The sequence below is a fragment of the Ochotona curzoniae genome, unplaced genomic scaffold (assembly GCF_017591425.1).
Source record: "Ochotona curzoniae isolate NIBS_2020 unplaced genomic scaffold, NIBS_Ocur_1.0 patch14, whole genome shotgun sequence".
Classification (NCBI taxonomy): domain Eukaryota; kingdom Metazoa; phylum Chordata; class Mammalia; order Lagomorpha; family Ochotonidae; genus Ochotona; species Ochotona curzoniae.
This window is the reverse complement of record NW_024466684.1, coordinates 2,340,953-2,356,189: the sequence shown is the minus strand read 5'-3', so window position 1 is coordinate 2,356,189 and position 15,237 is coordinate 2,340,953. Positions and strand designations below refer to the sequence as shown.

The window sequence follows — 15,237 nt, the reverse complement described above, 5'->3', positions numbered from 1 at the left end:
GGGTGGGCTGGCCTCAGGGAGTTGAGCTCAAGGTCATGACTGGGAGTGTGCATTTGCCTGAGCACCCGGGTGTCCAGCCAGGCTCAACCTGCACCAGGGCAGGGCTGTGTACAGGAGCACAGTGGGAGGCAGTGGGGTTGGCTGGATACAGGGGTAAGGAAGAGCCTGGACCAGGTTCTGTGTCTGGAGAACCTGGGCCACGGTCTCTACCCCCAGCCCTCAAAAAACTGCAAAACTAAGCAGGCACCCTTTTGGGATCCTTTAAATAATACTTTAGAAAAGGTAGGAGGCTGTATTGTGGGATGCCAAGCCCTGGCCTGGCTGAGAGCTGGGGAAACTGGCTGGATGTACGTGGGTCAGGTGAGTCAGATAAAGACAGTGTTGGGCTATATACTTAAGAGGGGTTGCTTTGCATGTGGAAAGTGTGTTCATGAGAAGAATGTTAAGATGTCTAAACGGCAAAGTGCAGGCCAAGGGACACACACACACACACACACACACACACACACACACACACACACTCTCTCTCTCTCTCTCTCTCTCTCTCTCTCTCTCTCTCTCTCTCTCTCTCTCTCTCTCAGTGCAGGCCCCCAGTAGGGGGCGCTGTTAGCAGTAGAAGCAGCTGTCCATGGTTCTGAACCTGGGTGTGCTAATTCACCATCTCATGGGCATGACTGCAACCTCACCTCTGATCCGGACAACAGAAGCAGAGGAGGTCAAATGTCCTAATACCCTCTTGGGAACCTAACACGGGTGAACACCAGGTAGCTGTTGGGGGATCATCTAAACCCAATGGCTTTAAACAGGGCCTGTGGCATCTGCGGATTATATTTCTGTGCTGTCCCCCACAAAGATGTACCATGAAAGTCATAATACAGGAAGCAGAATGCATCAGGAAGGCCGTGTGAGAAGGTTACCATGATCCCCGGCAGGTCACAGAAAGATGGAGAGAGAAGAGGTGTGCCGACCTGCCCCAGGTGTGGCACACACAGCAGTGGCTTGGTGAAGCAGGCATGAGCGAGGCCGACAGGGTCCATGCTTCGGTGAATTCAGAACGCATCACCGCATGCAGGTTGTAAAACCTCTGTACAGTAGGGAGGGGCTGATGGACAGGACTGTATCACAGACAGAAAAGCCAGACCTCGTTAGCTCCCCACTGCCCCCAACCCTACCCCCAGGGGATAGTCACCCACTAGCACTGCAACATCTTCCACCCCAGTTATTCTCTGCACCATCAGCCCTTTCAGAATTAAAGGGAAGAGCTGGTAGGCTAGCAGCAACATTTACCCTTCACAGCCTCATCTGCCTGGTGTTCCTGCCTACCTGAGTGAGGCCAGCTGCATGATGCTGGATGTTGAATGGCACCTGCATCATCAGGGGCTTTTCCAAGGATGAGATGTTGTCCCTGGGGCCCCTGAGAGGGCTGCATTGCCTGGCAAGAGCAACGCCAGTAACTGCCTTATCTGTTGCCAGACAATATCCCTCCAAACTTCCAGAAAAAGGGATGCCAGGCTGCTGCTGCAGCTTGCCAGCACTGCTGGACCCAGAGCTTGGCTGTTCTCTGTCCCTTGTGACCCACTCTGTGCCTCTCAGCAGGAAACCCCAGAACCACTGTGGCTTCTCATAGCATGCTGTACTTCCCTTCCCTCCTCTTCCCCATCTTCTTGCAGCCTGTCCAGTTGCCTGGTAGGACCCTTGTTAGAAAGAGCTCACAATTCCAGGCATAATTCATAAGCCAGACTCTGTGTGCACACCAGGATGCACCATCTTGACAGCTGCCAAGAATTCTACCCAAACACGAGTTCCCAAGATCTGCAGGGTAATGTCTGGGGCCAGGTCCTCGCCAGCCAGCTACCCTGTGCTTAGAGAGCAACATCAGGTCCATTGCTGTTACAAACAGTGTTTAGGGAGCACACTGTGGGGGTGCACAGACAGGGGTGATGCCTGTGCTCCCAGGCTGGGCCCACCATGCTGCCTCCTTTTGGTAGATGGGTTTTTCTCTAGAACCACCCATGTGAACACAAGCGTGCTCCTTGTACGGAATGCTTTTACCCTGCTCACTTCCAAAAGTGAATGAAAAAGCTGAAAACCAAAGATTGCGAACTTGAGCCCCTACAGAGGAGCTGCTCTTAGCTTTATCAGGGTCTAGAGCCCCCCTACCCGCCGTGGTCCTGGTAAGACCAGCACCAGAACACACAGTGCCAGGAGGAAGAGTTTCTCCTAATTGGTCAGGAAGATTGCTAAGGGAGAATTAGCACCGAGCTTCCTGGCAGCCAAGAGGAAGGGCGGAATCTGTGATGCCATCAAGCACTCTGAGGGTGGTCAGTGGGCACAGACTAGCCCCAAAGAGGGATTTTCCTTGTTGAGCCTAGCAGTGGACACTGCTAGGACCATGGAAAATCAAATCACTTCAGTATGCTGTTGCCTCCCCCAGGTGGCCTGGAGCAGAGCATCGCCTTTCCTCTGGACAGAATAATTCTAGTGTAGGTGTGGCGGTGTTGAGTGGACTGGCCAGGGAGTGGACCTTAGGGTAGGAGCCTCTGAAGCCAGGCCTCTGCTGCACAGTGCCAGAGCAAGGGTGTCCCCTGAAGGCCTGCTGTGTCCTAACCCTTGGACCTCTGGGCCTGCAAGGGGGCATCATTCAGGTCACACTCCCGGAAGACGGCTAGCAGGCTTTGTCTTCCTCCTGAAACCAGAGCCTGATTTTCTCCCCCTGATAGTGGGCAAAGGGGTAACTGGTGCCAGGTCACAGGCAGGTGCTAGGGCGAGGAGAGGGTGTGCAGGTTACTCACAGCCTGCTTCCCCTGCAGAAGGTGGGCTGCGATGGGGTGATCGGCTCCAGCAAGCAGGAGGACAAGTGTGGTGTGTGCGGAGGAGACACACGCGGTGCAAGGTGGTTAAGGGCACGTTCACATGCTCCCCCAAGAGGCACGGTGAGTCCCGCCCCTGGGTCAGTCCTGTCCTGGCAGAGGTGGGGGAGTGGGGAGCAGAGGGAGAGGGCCCCAGGTGACAGGGCAGAGAACAGACCTTAGGAAGCTCTACTGGAGTTCTGTCTTGCAGCAGGCTCCTCCCCAGCTGGCTTTCAGCAGCACTTCCCTGGGCTGCTAGGTGACCTGGAAGCATGGAAGGTCTGACTTCTCTGGCGCCTTGGGTGGGGCTAGGTGCTACAGGTCCCTCGCCAGGGGAGATAGGCTCTGGGGTGGGTTTCTGTCTTTGTCTCTTGCATTGTTGTCACCACTGTCCAGACTTGGGCACCATGTGAGTGAAGAAGTTTATTTGGATGTGACCTGGGTTCCTACCGGGCCTAGACCACATGAGGTGGAAAGGGTGGCACTGAGTGGTAGAGGGCCCCCAGGCCCTGACCTGACTGACTCCCACCAGGTCCCTGTAGGTCCCACTACTTCCTAACTACCACCACCACCAGCAGCAGCACACAGGGCCCTTCCAGATGTGCTCAAACCACACTCATGCCTGGGGCTGTGCCTCCACCAGGCCTCAGCTCTTTGCACAGGCCAGCAGCTACCAACTGCATCCCTCTGGGCCTCTGTCAGCCCACCTCTGAAATGGGGAGAAGCCACTTTAGTTGACCTCTTTGAGAATAAAGTGATAGAGTGACCACGTGGACCTCATCCTGTACCCGGTGCTGGTCCAGGTCCTAAAGACAGGGGCTGTGGGCTGGCTTTAGTACAGCCCTACCAGAGGTTGGATGTCTGATGACACGTGCAGAGCAAGTGGCTGAGAATTACACAGGTCAAGTGGAGTACCCAGAGCCTCCCTCCTAAACATGGCAGCTCTGAATCCCCGCCTGGAGGAATGCAGCCTGGACTCCCCACTGTTTCCAGTGGAATAGGCCAGTGGGGTATCTGGGTCTGAAGACAAGCAGAGGGGCCGGAGCCACTCTTCCTTTGGCCCGTCTCCTGGTGGGTGGTCAGAGCCCACAGTGGGTGGGTGGGGCTTGCCGACTTCTCACTGGGCCTTGTCCTCCTGCACTTGCACCAAGGCTACATCAAGATGTTTGAGATCCCTGCGGGAGCCAGGCACCTGCTCATCCAGGAGGCAGACGCCACCAGCCACCACCTGGGTGAGTCTCGGGTTCTAGACAGCTCAGCCTGTGGAGGAAGCATAGTGTGGGGACCAGCTGAGTGGTGCATCGCAGACCCAGGCAGCCCTGCTCACCTGCTGGGGCCTCTGCCTTCAACGAGGCCAGGATCTGGGACCTGAGTGTCAAGGCGCGAAGGCATGGAGAGCTCCTCATGGCACACACAGCAGTCCCAGGGAGCCAAGCCAGCCTGGGGAGAGCTTCCATGCTCTACTCTGGTTGTCACTCGTTTCCTTTTAAATTCCGAAGATTCTGGCTTCAGCGGGCTTCCTGGCACTATGGATAGCATGGCTGTTTCAACAACGGCTTTAACAACCTCCCCCATGCCAATCCTGCCTGTGAGCTGGTGTACTCCACCTCAGTGGGGCCTCCTCCCTCAACCCCCAACCAAGTCTTAGTCCCTCTCTTATCCCTACTGCCCTGGGCCAGGGTCTTCCAAACTGTGACCTTGAATCAATCCCTCCCCCCCCCACACACACACATCCCCAAATAAAACAAGCAGCTCTCAGCACCTGAGCGTCCGGGTCAGCCACTCGAATGCTTAATGTTACATCATTTTTGTGTCAAGAAAAGACTTGTTTGCTTAAGTTTTCACTAACAAAAGGCTTCTGTATTATTGCAGTTTCCAGGTATTTTCATTTTTTAAAACAGAATATGGTGGAAAGCGGGCTGCTGGCACTGTTCCCTTTTTTGAGGGCCTGAGGCTGTCTGCACACTTTCTAAACAATGGCGTCTACAGCGCCACGAGTATCTCTGTGCCTTTGTTGTCTGTATGGGGTCACTGGGTCAGGGAGCATGGACGTTCGGGGGTTCTGCTGCCTCTCCAAGGCCTCGCCAGCAGGCACCATCCCTGAGCCCTGGGTGTGAGAGCCGCAGTCAAAGGGCTTGCTTTCCTGTTCTTCCCAACACAGCCCTCTGAGAGCCGCTGGCTGAAGTGTCTGCACAAGGACTCCCCGGAACTGGAGCTGGGAGGAGGAGTGTGTTTCCATGGACAGTCCTCATCCGACATGGAGGAGTCAGACCCTCCCTTCAGTCAGGAGCTGCCCAGCAAAAGGTGCCAGGCTGTACCCAGTGCCCTGCAGGAGGCTCAGGTGGGGACTGATGAGACAGGCGCTGCTTGCTGACACAGGGATGCTTGCTGAACTCTGTGAGCAGCTCACACGGTGACGTCAAGGGGTAGGGGCTTAGGGGTGTTGACCGGGGCAGGAGGTTTACAGTGGCGAAGCAGATACTGCAGACTGCACAGGAGCTCAGCTCTGCAGACAGTGCCTGAGGTGCCATGGGAGATAGATGGACCAGCCGTGGGGCAGAACTGCCTGGCAAGCACAAGACAGCCCATCTGCCATTGGGCTGCAGCTGAGTGGCTGCATGGAGGCTCCCTACCTCCTGTGGCCAGCCAGGTTGCCAGGGAGGCTGCGGGGCACTGTGCTGGCAGGACTGGACTATTGACAGCACTTTCCTCCCACCAGGAAATGGAGCCCGAGTCGGCCCAGCTGTTGCACAAACGTGACATCCCAGACTTGGGCACTCCCAGGGGCACCTGGCCACCCCAGAAGGTTGGTGATAGGGAATATTGCTTCCACTTTGGTCCCAGTGATCACCAAGCACACACAGAACTGTTGAAGTATGGGCTTTTTACCCCCCAAAGCTCAGCTTCCTGTTCTTGCCTGTGTGGAGCCAACTCCTTCCTCTGCCTGCTCCCTTCGCTCCCTGCTCATCTCATGAAATTAACTCTCAGCCAAAAGGGCATCGTGACACCCTGAGGTCCACTGAGGTTGGCCTGGCCTCTCTGCACACCATGCCACCCTTGCCCTCTCCAGGCTCATGCTCCCTTGCTGAAGGCATTCAGTCACTTGGGGTGTGTTCCTGCTCCCAGGAACCCAACAGGCCCCACTGCACATTTAGTGCTGCAAAACTCAGACCTTGCTTTATGTTGTCATCAGCGTGTAAAGAGCCCCGCCAGAGGCCTGCTGACAGGGGTCACCTCAGCATAGTTCTGCCACGGCCAACATCGCCTCATGCAGGCCTCCAGCTTGAAGCCAGGAGGCTAAGGTCAGATTCTGGTGTGGTCAGGAGTAGCTTTGAGACCTAAGTCAGCTCGTGGCTCAGAATCTCCCGGTGACAGCAGAACCTTGCAGTTCCTGTGTGTGATGTTCTTGTCAAGCCTGTTTTGTCTTGCCCTCTTTCCCATTGTCTGGGGTGCAGAGTTGCAGCGACCTACTCTGAGGTCCTGTGAAGTGGTAAGCCTAACTGTCAGGGCATCTTTGGTTGCTAAGCAGAAGCCAGTCCCCAGCAGCACGGGGAGCCTGGCACAGCCCCTTGCAAAGTCCAGGTCTGAGGTGCTGTTTGCCAGGGAGGGAGCAGGTGAGGGGAGTCGGCCTCAGTCCATTCCCCAGTGGTCTCTAGGGCCTGTCTACTCCCACCTCTGTGCAGACACCCTGAGCTGACCCTCAGGAGCTGGGCCACCTGGAGCCTGGTCATGGAAACAGAGGACTGGGATGAAATGGCATTTACTCACTGTGCTTTGCCGACTTCACTGCCAAGCCTGTGGACTGGCAAGCAGCACTGTGGAAAAGTCTCATCTGGGAAACGAGCCCCAGCAGGCAACAGGACACAGCTGTCTCCTCTGATTGGTTTCAGGACTCTCCTGGCCTGAACGTGAAGGTGAAGGAAGGCGGCAGTCACTGCCTCTGGAACCATGAGGACCCACGACCCCAGGGGCTCCGTGTTGCTCATGGGGAACTGCCGAGTCCAGCCTGTCAGGCTGAGGCCACATCTTCTACATGGGTAAGATTTCTCCCATCTCCCGTGAACAGCTCCCAGGTGGACACAGAGCAGAGGGGACTCAGACCAGCAGGTCCAGCAGAGGCTGAGCAAGGAACCCCATGGGCCCCCACCCCGAGGGAGAGCTGGGAAGCAGCCACTGTCCAGCTTCCTCAGGTCATACAGCCTCCCAGGCCTGGTTCTGAGGGACCCTTCAGGAGGATCCCTGAGCAGCAGAGGGGCACGGGGCCTCCCCAGGTGCCAGGGACACAGAAGCCTGCAGCCCTGCGGCTCTCTGACCTCTTTACAACAGGAGAGGACTTCAGTGATGACCTGTGAGCAGAGGCCAGCTTGTCACTGATGCAGATGAGGGTGGTGCAGGAGTGCCTCTGCAGTTCCCCCTGGTGTTAATGTGTGAAAAACCCCGAAAGCTGACAATAAACACAGGACAGTGATGACTAAATGCTCATTGCATTTAATCACACACTGCTTACAAATATAACAGCAGGGGCGCTACACATGAGAGGCATCGTAGTGATGAGCTGGAGGCAGCTGCCAGAGGACACTTGCACCTCGCACTTGCCCTTGGGAGCCGCTCTCCCTCCAAGTGTGAGACTTCTGGCTTGCTGTAGGACAGCCCTCCCTCAATCTAGCAGGTTTCTAGCAGTAAATCAACTAGCTGTTTAGAAATGAGAAAGCAGAGGCCATTAGGCAGGGTGTATTCTGGACTGCTGGCGTGAGGCTGGCAGGGGAGCCCAGTGCGCCGCTGTGTATCACCTGCACCCTGCTGGGCAACAGCAAGTCCTTCCTGGGCCACAACAGCTCTCAGAGTAGATGGCTGTTTGGCATCAAGCATATACACATGGAACTCACCAGTGACACTGTGCTGCTGCCCTAAGAGGCCTCATGCATGCCCGCCCCCCAGATTCTGGAGAAGAATGCAGAAAATCTAGCCCTTATGGAGCCCCTGCTATTCTGACTAGCTCAATGTGATTATGTGACAGAGAAGGAGATTTGAAGGAGATTTGGGCAGCAGACATTGTCACAGTGGTGGCGGGTGCTTCGAATACTGGATGGTGTCCAGGGCAGCCCCGATGTCGTAGTTCTTGGTCTGCAGGAGCCTGGTGAGCCAACCACCTTCATCAGAGAAGCCCATGGACAGCATCTGAGACAAGGACTCGGTCAGCCGGGGCTCAGCCACTGCCAAAAACAGTAACAGGAGACATGAGCGTGAGCAGGCCCATGGGTGGGGCTGACTCAAGACCCAGCAGCACCTTGGCGTTTACCCAGCAAGTACCCAGTGCCAACAGTTCCAGACACCCCTAACCTGCAGGGGTCCTCAGAAAGCTGCCCCTGAAGATGCAGAGAGCATCCCAGGCTGACCTGGCAGACCCTACAGGCTCACTGCTCCTTAAGTGCCAGGAACAAGGAAGCAAATGAGCACAGTCATGTTCCAATAAACTTTATGGACATGGTTTCCTCTGCTCCAGTCTCCTGACAGCATCCTGCAGGACCCTGACCAGGGCTGAGCCTGTACACCCATGCCACTTGTTTATCTTTCATTCAGAGGAGCAGTGGACATCTGCCTACCTGGCCGTCAAGCCTGTCAGCCATGCTCAGCCCCCTCCTGGCTCTTTCTGACCTGTCCTGAGTTCTGCCCAGTCCTGACAGCCTCCCCACATGCATGCCCCTGTCCTGGGATGCTCCCACACAGCAGGGACAGCCACGGTGCCTCCAGAGAGCTGGGCTGGGTAGCTGTGTGTCCACCCTGAGGTCCGGACAGCTTGCCTGCCATGCATTTCTTACCCAAGACAGTGTGGCCTTGCTCAGGAACCACAGCAGGGGACAGGGCGTCCTGACCAGGCTAGATCCCAACGTGTGGCCTTAAACAAGCCAGGTTACCTGGGCCGCTGCACACACGGCCACAGCGGACCCCTCCTGGCTCTCCTGAGACTCCATCCTTTGGTCTCATTCTTCGTGGCCAGGACAAGCACACCATCCCTCCAATTGGATACATAAAGGGGCTCCTTGCCCATGGAGTCCGAAAAGATAGCCCGGCACCTTCCATGTGCAGAGCCTAATGCGAGGGAGGGCCTGAGGCCTGAGGGGAGCTCCTTGACTTGCCAGGGTACCTGCTGGGGCACGCTCTATCCTCCTGGAGGGTCTGCCATAACTATGAGTGGTCTCGATGTCTGACCCCTTCCCCACACAGATGTCTGGACAATGTGGTCAATGAGCAGAGTACTTCCCCACCAGTGCCACACCTCCATGCCTTGCTGACCAGTGGAGACGAGCCTCCCACACAGACAGACATCTTTGACCTCCTCAAAGCCTCCTATGAGGTCAGCACTCAGTGGGGAGGTGTGGGGGGTGACAGCCCTGCAACCCGTGGCTGTGCATTGTCTCACCTAATCATCCCCACCTGCCTGCAGAAATTCAGCAGCCTGCGGGCCAGCGACACTGAGCAGATGCGGTTTAAACAGGCTGAAAGTGATGCAGTCGTTGGAGGACACAGCCAAGAGGAGCGTGGTATGTGGGCGTGGGGGGCTCCCACTCAGGCCTGTCAGTGGGGCAGGACGCACACTCCCCTGCTGCCTCACCACCAGTGTCAGCATTAGGATGTGTGGGACCAGGCAGGGGCATGGCAGGGAGAGGACATGGTCGTTTTATTCTGCTCCCAGATGGGCCAGTGGGAAGCCTGTCTGAAGCCCCGTTCGCCCAAAGCATAGCACCCTCTGTCTCCCACATGTCCCCTCCCCTCGCCCCGAGCATCCCACAGCTGCCCTCTGCACCTGCGTGCCGTGCCTCTGCCTCCAGCCTTCATCCTCCACATCCCTGGATGGGTGCAGGTGCCCCTGCCACAGGATCTACTCGTGGTCTCTTGACTGCCAACCTCGTTCCCACTTCCCCAGTGCCCCCCACAAACCTTTCAGACACTCTGAGGTCACAAGTGACCGAAACGGATGGCTCCAGCTGACTGAGAGCAGCTGGCTGGTGGTTTCAGGACCCCTCCCCAAGAGCTGGCACCTGGGTCACAGCAGAGGTCCAGACAGGAGGAACTAAACAATGTCCCATGTCCCCCACTCTCAGCCCACTAGGGCACAGACCTCAGGGAGCTTGCACTGAGTGGCAGACTGGGTGGTGAGAGGCCAGCGGGGCAAGACCCTGCCCTCAGTGGGATGGCCGACTTGCCACACTGAGGGGCAGCTCGTGCCTTTGCCCTGGTCCCTGTGACAATCTGTCTCCTGCTGCAACAGGCACTTGAGAGTCCCTCAGCCCAGCCTGTCTCTTTCTTCTAGGTCTGAGCCATACCTGGGGACACTGGCTTCTCCACTGAAGAGCTGGAAGACCTTTACATGGTGTTTAAGGTAAGAGCCGAGAACAGGGACAGGACCTGTAACTGTGACCTTGTCTTCCTAGAGCATCCTCAGCACAGAGGCTCCTGCCGGAAGAGAAGGGGTCTGGAAGCATCCGCGCATGCACTTGCTGTGAAGTCTAAGTGGTAGAAGTTAAGCCTTGTTGGAGTTTAGGCAGAACACTCCCTTAGAAAGCACAAGGCAGCTTACAGCAGAAGTTCATGGGCTCAAGGAACTGCAGAGTTGAGGGAGACAGTGTCAGGCCTGGCTGGATCCAGGGACTCAGATGCAGTGTTGTACACTCTCTCACCATCTGATGTTCTCTGAACTGCGCTTCCTGCAGAGTCCATGGCTGTCTGCAGCTCCAGGGACGTGCTATCCCCTCAGTAGCCCCAGGACAAGGGAAACTTTCTTCCAAATGATCAGACTAACTCAAGTTAGGCACTGGATTCAAGTTAGGTTGGCGTTGACTGTTAGGCAAAAAGGAAAAAAAAATTAAGATTTATAGTCCAGTGGCTAAATTGTATGCACTGGGATCCTATGTGGGTGCTGGTTTATATCCTGACTGTTCCACTTCCCTTCCAGCTCCCTGCTTCTGGCTTGGGAAAAACAGTCAAGGATGGCCCAAGGCCTTGGGACCCTGCAGCCACATGGGAGACATGGAAGAGGCTCCTGTGCTGTGTGCTTCTGGGTGCAGAACCCTGACCTCAGACCCCACAGCACCCCAGGCCCTGCACTGTCACCCACGCTCACTGAGGCAGTTGAGGGCTGGGCTACTTCTGTCCTCGCCTGTCTTCTGGCAGCAGGCCTGGGAGACCAGGGCAGCTTGTTCCTCCCCAGGTTCATGTTCACACGTGAACCGCACAGTGTGGTCCTCCTCCAGCGGATGTGCTGAGCACAGGGTTCATGTCTGTCAAGTTTCTTCCCTCCCGGTGTAACTGTCATAGGTGTGATCCCACACACGTGACCTTTTCCTAACAAAACCACAGGATTCATCCGTTCTCAGGCTTGTCCATCACACCGCATTGCTGTTTGCATATAGGGGAGACTTGTAGTCTTCTGGAAAAAGAAAAAAAAAATGGAGTGGGATAGAGCTGCTGCTGCTTTCAGTGATCAAGTGGGGAAATGCCCAGGCCCTCCTTGACGGTGGTGCCGGAGGGCAGAGCCCAAGGTCAGGCCAAAGCAGGAGGCTCCGTGCAGGGAACCAGAACCCGGGGCTGCTCCCGCACAAGCACAGGCTGGACCTCGGCAGAGGTGGGCTGCAGTCCCAGCTGGAGAAGAATGTGCTCCATGTTGTTATTTCCTGGTTGGCAGAGGCACTACCACAGGAAGATCGGGAAGGAAGCAGAAGCGAGGATACCCAAGAAAAGCGAGCAGGTACAGGCCATTCTGCCCTGACGGCCAGTCAGGGTCTCAGGGCTGAGGTCTGGGGTTTCATATGGGCTGTGTCCATCCCCAGTCACTTCTGCAAAGCTCCCCCACTGCCTGGCACCCAGTTGACAGGCATGCCCTGAAGGTCAGTGACCTTGGCTGGAGGCCCTGCTGTCCCCTGTGATGCCTGGTGTCCCCTGTGAAGTTCTCAGCTCCTCAGGCCAACCTCTCACAGCCTAGAACACAGCCTCAGGACCATCCTCATCCCATTGAGCCATCCCTTCTTCAGGGCATTCTCCCCATCAGCACCTCCCCAGATGCAGGTGCTTTGTAACAGGGCCCATCCCACCCCCTGACCCCAAGCTCAAGCCCTCTTTCTGTCATGACAGGCCGAGATTAATGTCTTTTCCTCCTGACTCAACAGAGGAGAAGGGGACCAGCCCCCCAGACTACCGACTCTACCTTCGCATGTGGGCCAAGGAGGGAGAGGCTCAGAAGGAGACCATCCAGGATCTGCCCAAAATGAACCAGGTAGGCCAGGCAGGAGGCTGCAGCAGACACCTCTACAGAACCCTGAGGGACACCGGGGCCCAGCATGCCATGTCAGCACCACGCCCCAGGGTCCACACAGGGTGGCACTCGTTACTCACTAGCTCACTTGAGCGCCCAGGAGTCCCAGTGAGGATTCTGGGAAGTCAGGAGCTTGTTGCTCAGGGGCCATTTGCACAGGGACCACTTGTTCAGGTGAAGGGACAGTGGTAGGTCTGAGCAGCCCTGGGGAAGGTTACCCCACAGCTGCTTCCTCACACTCCCTGCCCAGGCACCCTGTGCACACAGGCTTGTCTGCTCTCCACTTCCTGCTCTCTGGGGGCAGGAGCTTCTTTGTCTTCCCAAGGGTCTCCCAGGCAGGAAGGGGCAACCCCTGGGTTCAGCTGCAGAAAGTAGCCAGAGGCAGTCCCTGAACTACAGCCTGCCCTTAGTGCTTGGGCTGGCCCGGCCCTGGCTATGCCCAGAGGGGCCCTGTGAGCCTAAGCCTTCTCCAGCCTGAGGAATGGGTGGTCTCCCCCCTCTCTCAGGCCAGGATGTGGTTTAGAGACCCAAGACCACCCTCACCCCCTCAGCAGCACCCTCTGGGAGCTTCCCTGAAGGTCAGAGTTGAAGTCGCTTTCACCCCGGAGCTAGAAGGCCAAGGGTGAGGCCAGACCCCAGGGAGGAAGCCATGGTCGAGGCCGGGTTCACACAGCCATGCATCTCCAACAGCAGAACCACATGTCGGAGCAGAGAGCCCAGCTCAGAGCTGCTGTCTGCTGCAGGGGGAGAGCCCAGGATGGCAGAGTGACTGCTTGGATCCCTCCCGACACTGAGCCTCCACATTCCCGTGTGTGAAGTAAGACTAGAGCACTGGTCTGGTGCCGATAAACAGGACCACATCCTGGCACCAGTTCCAGTGGCCAGCAGCATGTGTGGAATGAACACCAGGGCCATCTTACCATCTCCTTGTTCTGCCTTCCCCCTTGATAGGAGCAATTCATTGAGCTGTGCAAGACGCTATACAACATGTTCAGTGAGGACCCCCTGGAGCAGGACTTGTACCACGCCATTGCCACAGTGGCCAGCCTCCTCCGCATCAGTGAGGTGGGGAAGTTCTTCAGTCCCAGTGTCAAGAAGCCCACGGGTGGCACTCTCAGCAAGGACCAGGGCAGTTCCACTGAGGATGAGTCCCCACTGCCAGCAAGGGAACCCCCTTAGGCCCAGTACAGGAGTGCCAGCCACCAGCCATGGGGCATCCCCAGTCACCAGCAAGGGAACCCCCTCAGAACCCAGTACAGGAGTGCCAGCCACGGGGGCTCCTCAGTCACCTGCAAGGGAATCCCATCAGGCCCCAGTACAGGAATGCCAGCTGACAGCCACGGGGGACCCCTGGACCAAAGCTGGTGGAGACACCCACCTTGGAAAAGTGCCACAGGAGAGACAGACGGTGGTAGAGGGGGGCAGTGGAGAGGGGCAGGGCTCACCCTCCCAGCTCCTGTCTGATGATGAAACCAAATACAACATATCCATGTCCTCCTACTCAGTGGTCAGCATGGGCTCCCTGCAGTGTGAAGACCCCACAGACACTGCCCGCATTGGGGACACCATGGACGCAGACTGGTGCATCTCCTTCAAGCAGATCCTGGCCTCCATCCTGCCGGAGTCTGTGCTGGTCAACTTCTTTGAGAAAAGGGTGGACATTGGACTCAAGATGAAGGACCAGAAGAAAGTAGAGAGACAGTTGAGTGCCTCCAGTGAGCATGAGCCATCTGTTGCTCTGGGCTGAGCCCCTTGGCTGAGTGATTCTGGCTGAGGCCTCTGTCCCTCCCTCCTTCCCTTTGCAGTTCCTCATTAAAGACACAGCCCTGCTGCTCCCCCTTGGAAGCAGTGAGCTGTAAGTGAAAGGAAGGCTGATGCCAACACAGCTTCCTTAGAAAGAGTCTCTGGGCCTGCATCCCCTAGCACAGGCCAGTCCTGGGAACCAGGAATAAGTGGCAGCTCCTCCATTCCTCTCTGCCTGTGGCCTGGGAAGTCAGGAGAGGACAGCCCAAAGCCTTGAGACCCTGCACCCACGTGGGAGACCTGGAAGAAGCTCCTGCCTTCTGGCTTTGCATTGGCTCAGCTCTGGATATTGCAGCACTTGTTGAATAAACCAGTAATGAAAGATTTTTCTCTCTGTCTCTGTTTCTTCTCTCTGTAAATCTGCCTTTGCAATAAAAAAAAATAATAACAAATCTTAAAAAAAATAAGAACATTTCCTAAAACAAAATGGATGGGGCCAGTGCCACTGTGTAGTAGACTAAGCCTCCACCTAGAGTACTGTCATCCCATACAGGCACCAGTTCATGTCCTGGTTGCTCCACTTCCAATCCAGCTCTCTGCTTATAGGAGGCACAGCAGCCAACACATGAACTGACACCCATATGGGATCCTGGCACTTGCAAGGTGAGGATTTAGCCAGTTGAGCCATCACACTGAGCCCCCAGATGCTCCACTTCTCATTGAACTTCCTGCTAATGGCCTGAGAAATCAGTGAGGATGGCCCAAGTACCCTGCACCCACATGAGAGAACTGGAGGGTGCTCCTGGCTCCAGCTTCAGAGTAGCTCAGCTCTGGCCATGATGACCACATGGTGAGTGAACCAGTGATGAGAAGGGGATTTTCTCTCTCTGTGTGTAACTCTTTCATGAAAGGGGAACCCTTTGTACTGAGCCCAGACAGAAGGATGTTAGAGTCTTCCTTTTGTCTTTTCTTCCTTTCTATTCTTTTAGAAAGATTTATTTATTTTTATTGCAAGGTAAGAGATACAGAGAGGAGGAGAGGCAGAGAAGAAGACCTTCCATTACATGATTCAGTCCCTAAGTCGCCACAATTCATGAAACTATGCCGGAATGAAGGCAGGGGTGAGGAGCTTCTTCCAGGTCTCCCGTGAGGGTGCAGGATCCCAAGGCTTTGGGTTGTCTTTGCCTGCTTTCCCTGGCCACAAGCACTAAGCTGGATGGAAAGCAGGGTTGCCAGTGCCATATGGGATCCAGGGAACCAGTGCCATATGGGATCCTTATGCATTCAAGGCGAGGACTTTAGATGCTAGGCCAGCATGCCATGACTCCTCCCTTC

General features: G+C 56.1%; 1 protein-coding gene and 1 pseudogene across 1 annotated transcript; both read left to right on the top strand.

Moving 5' to 3' along the window:
• Window positions 1–5,442: 5,442 nt before the first annotated feature.
• Window positions 5,443–13,906, top strand: LOC121166428 (TBC1 domain family member 9B-like). Its single transcript, XM_040995524.1, is given in 10 exon segments — window positions 5,443–5,655; window positions 6,740–6,886; window positions 9,075–9,204; window positions 9,295–9,341; window positions 9,343–9,391; window positions 10,162–10,272; window positions 11,307–11,595; window positions 12,014–12,120; window positions 13,111–13,320; window positions 13,445–13,906. Coding segments are annotated over 9 exon segments (1,494 nt in total). The 5' UTR covers window positions 5,443–5,655; window positions 6,740–6,797.
• The window catches only part of LOC121166446, a 1,182,205-nt pseudogene continuing 1,180,153 nt past the window's right edge, over window positions 13,186–15,237 (top strand).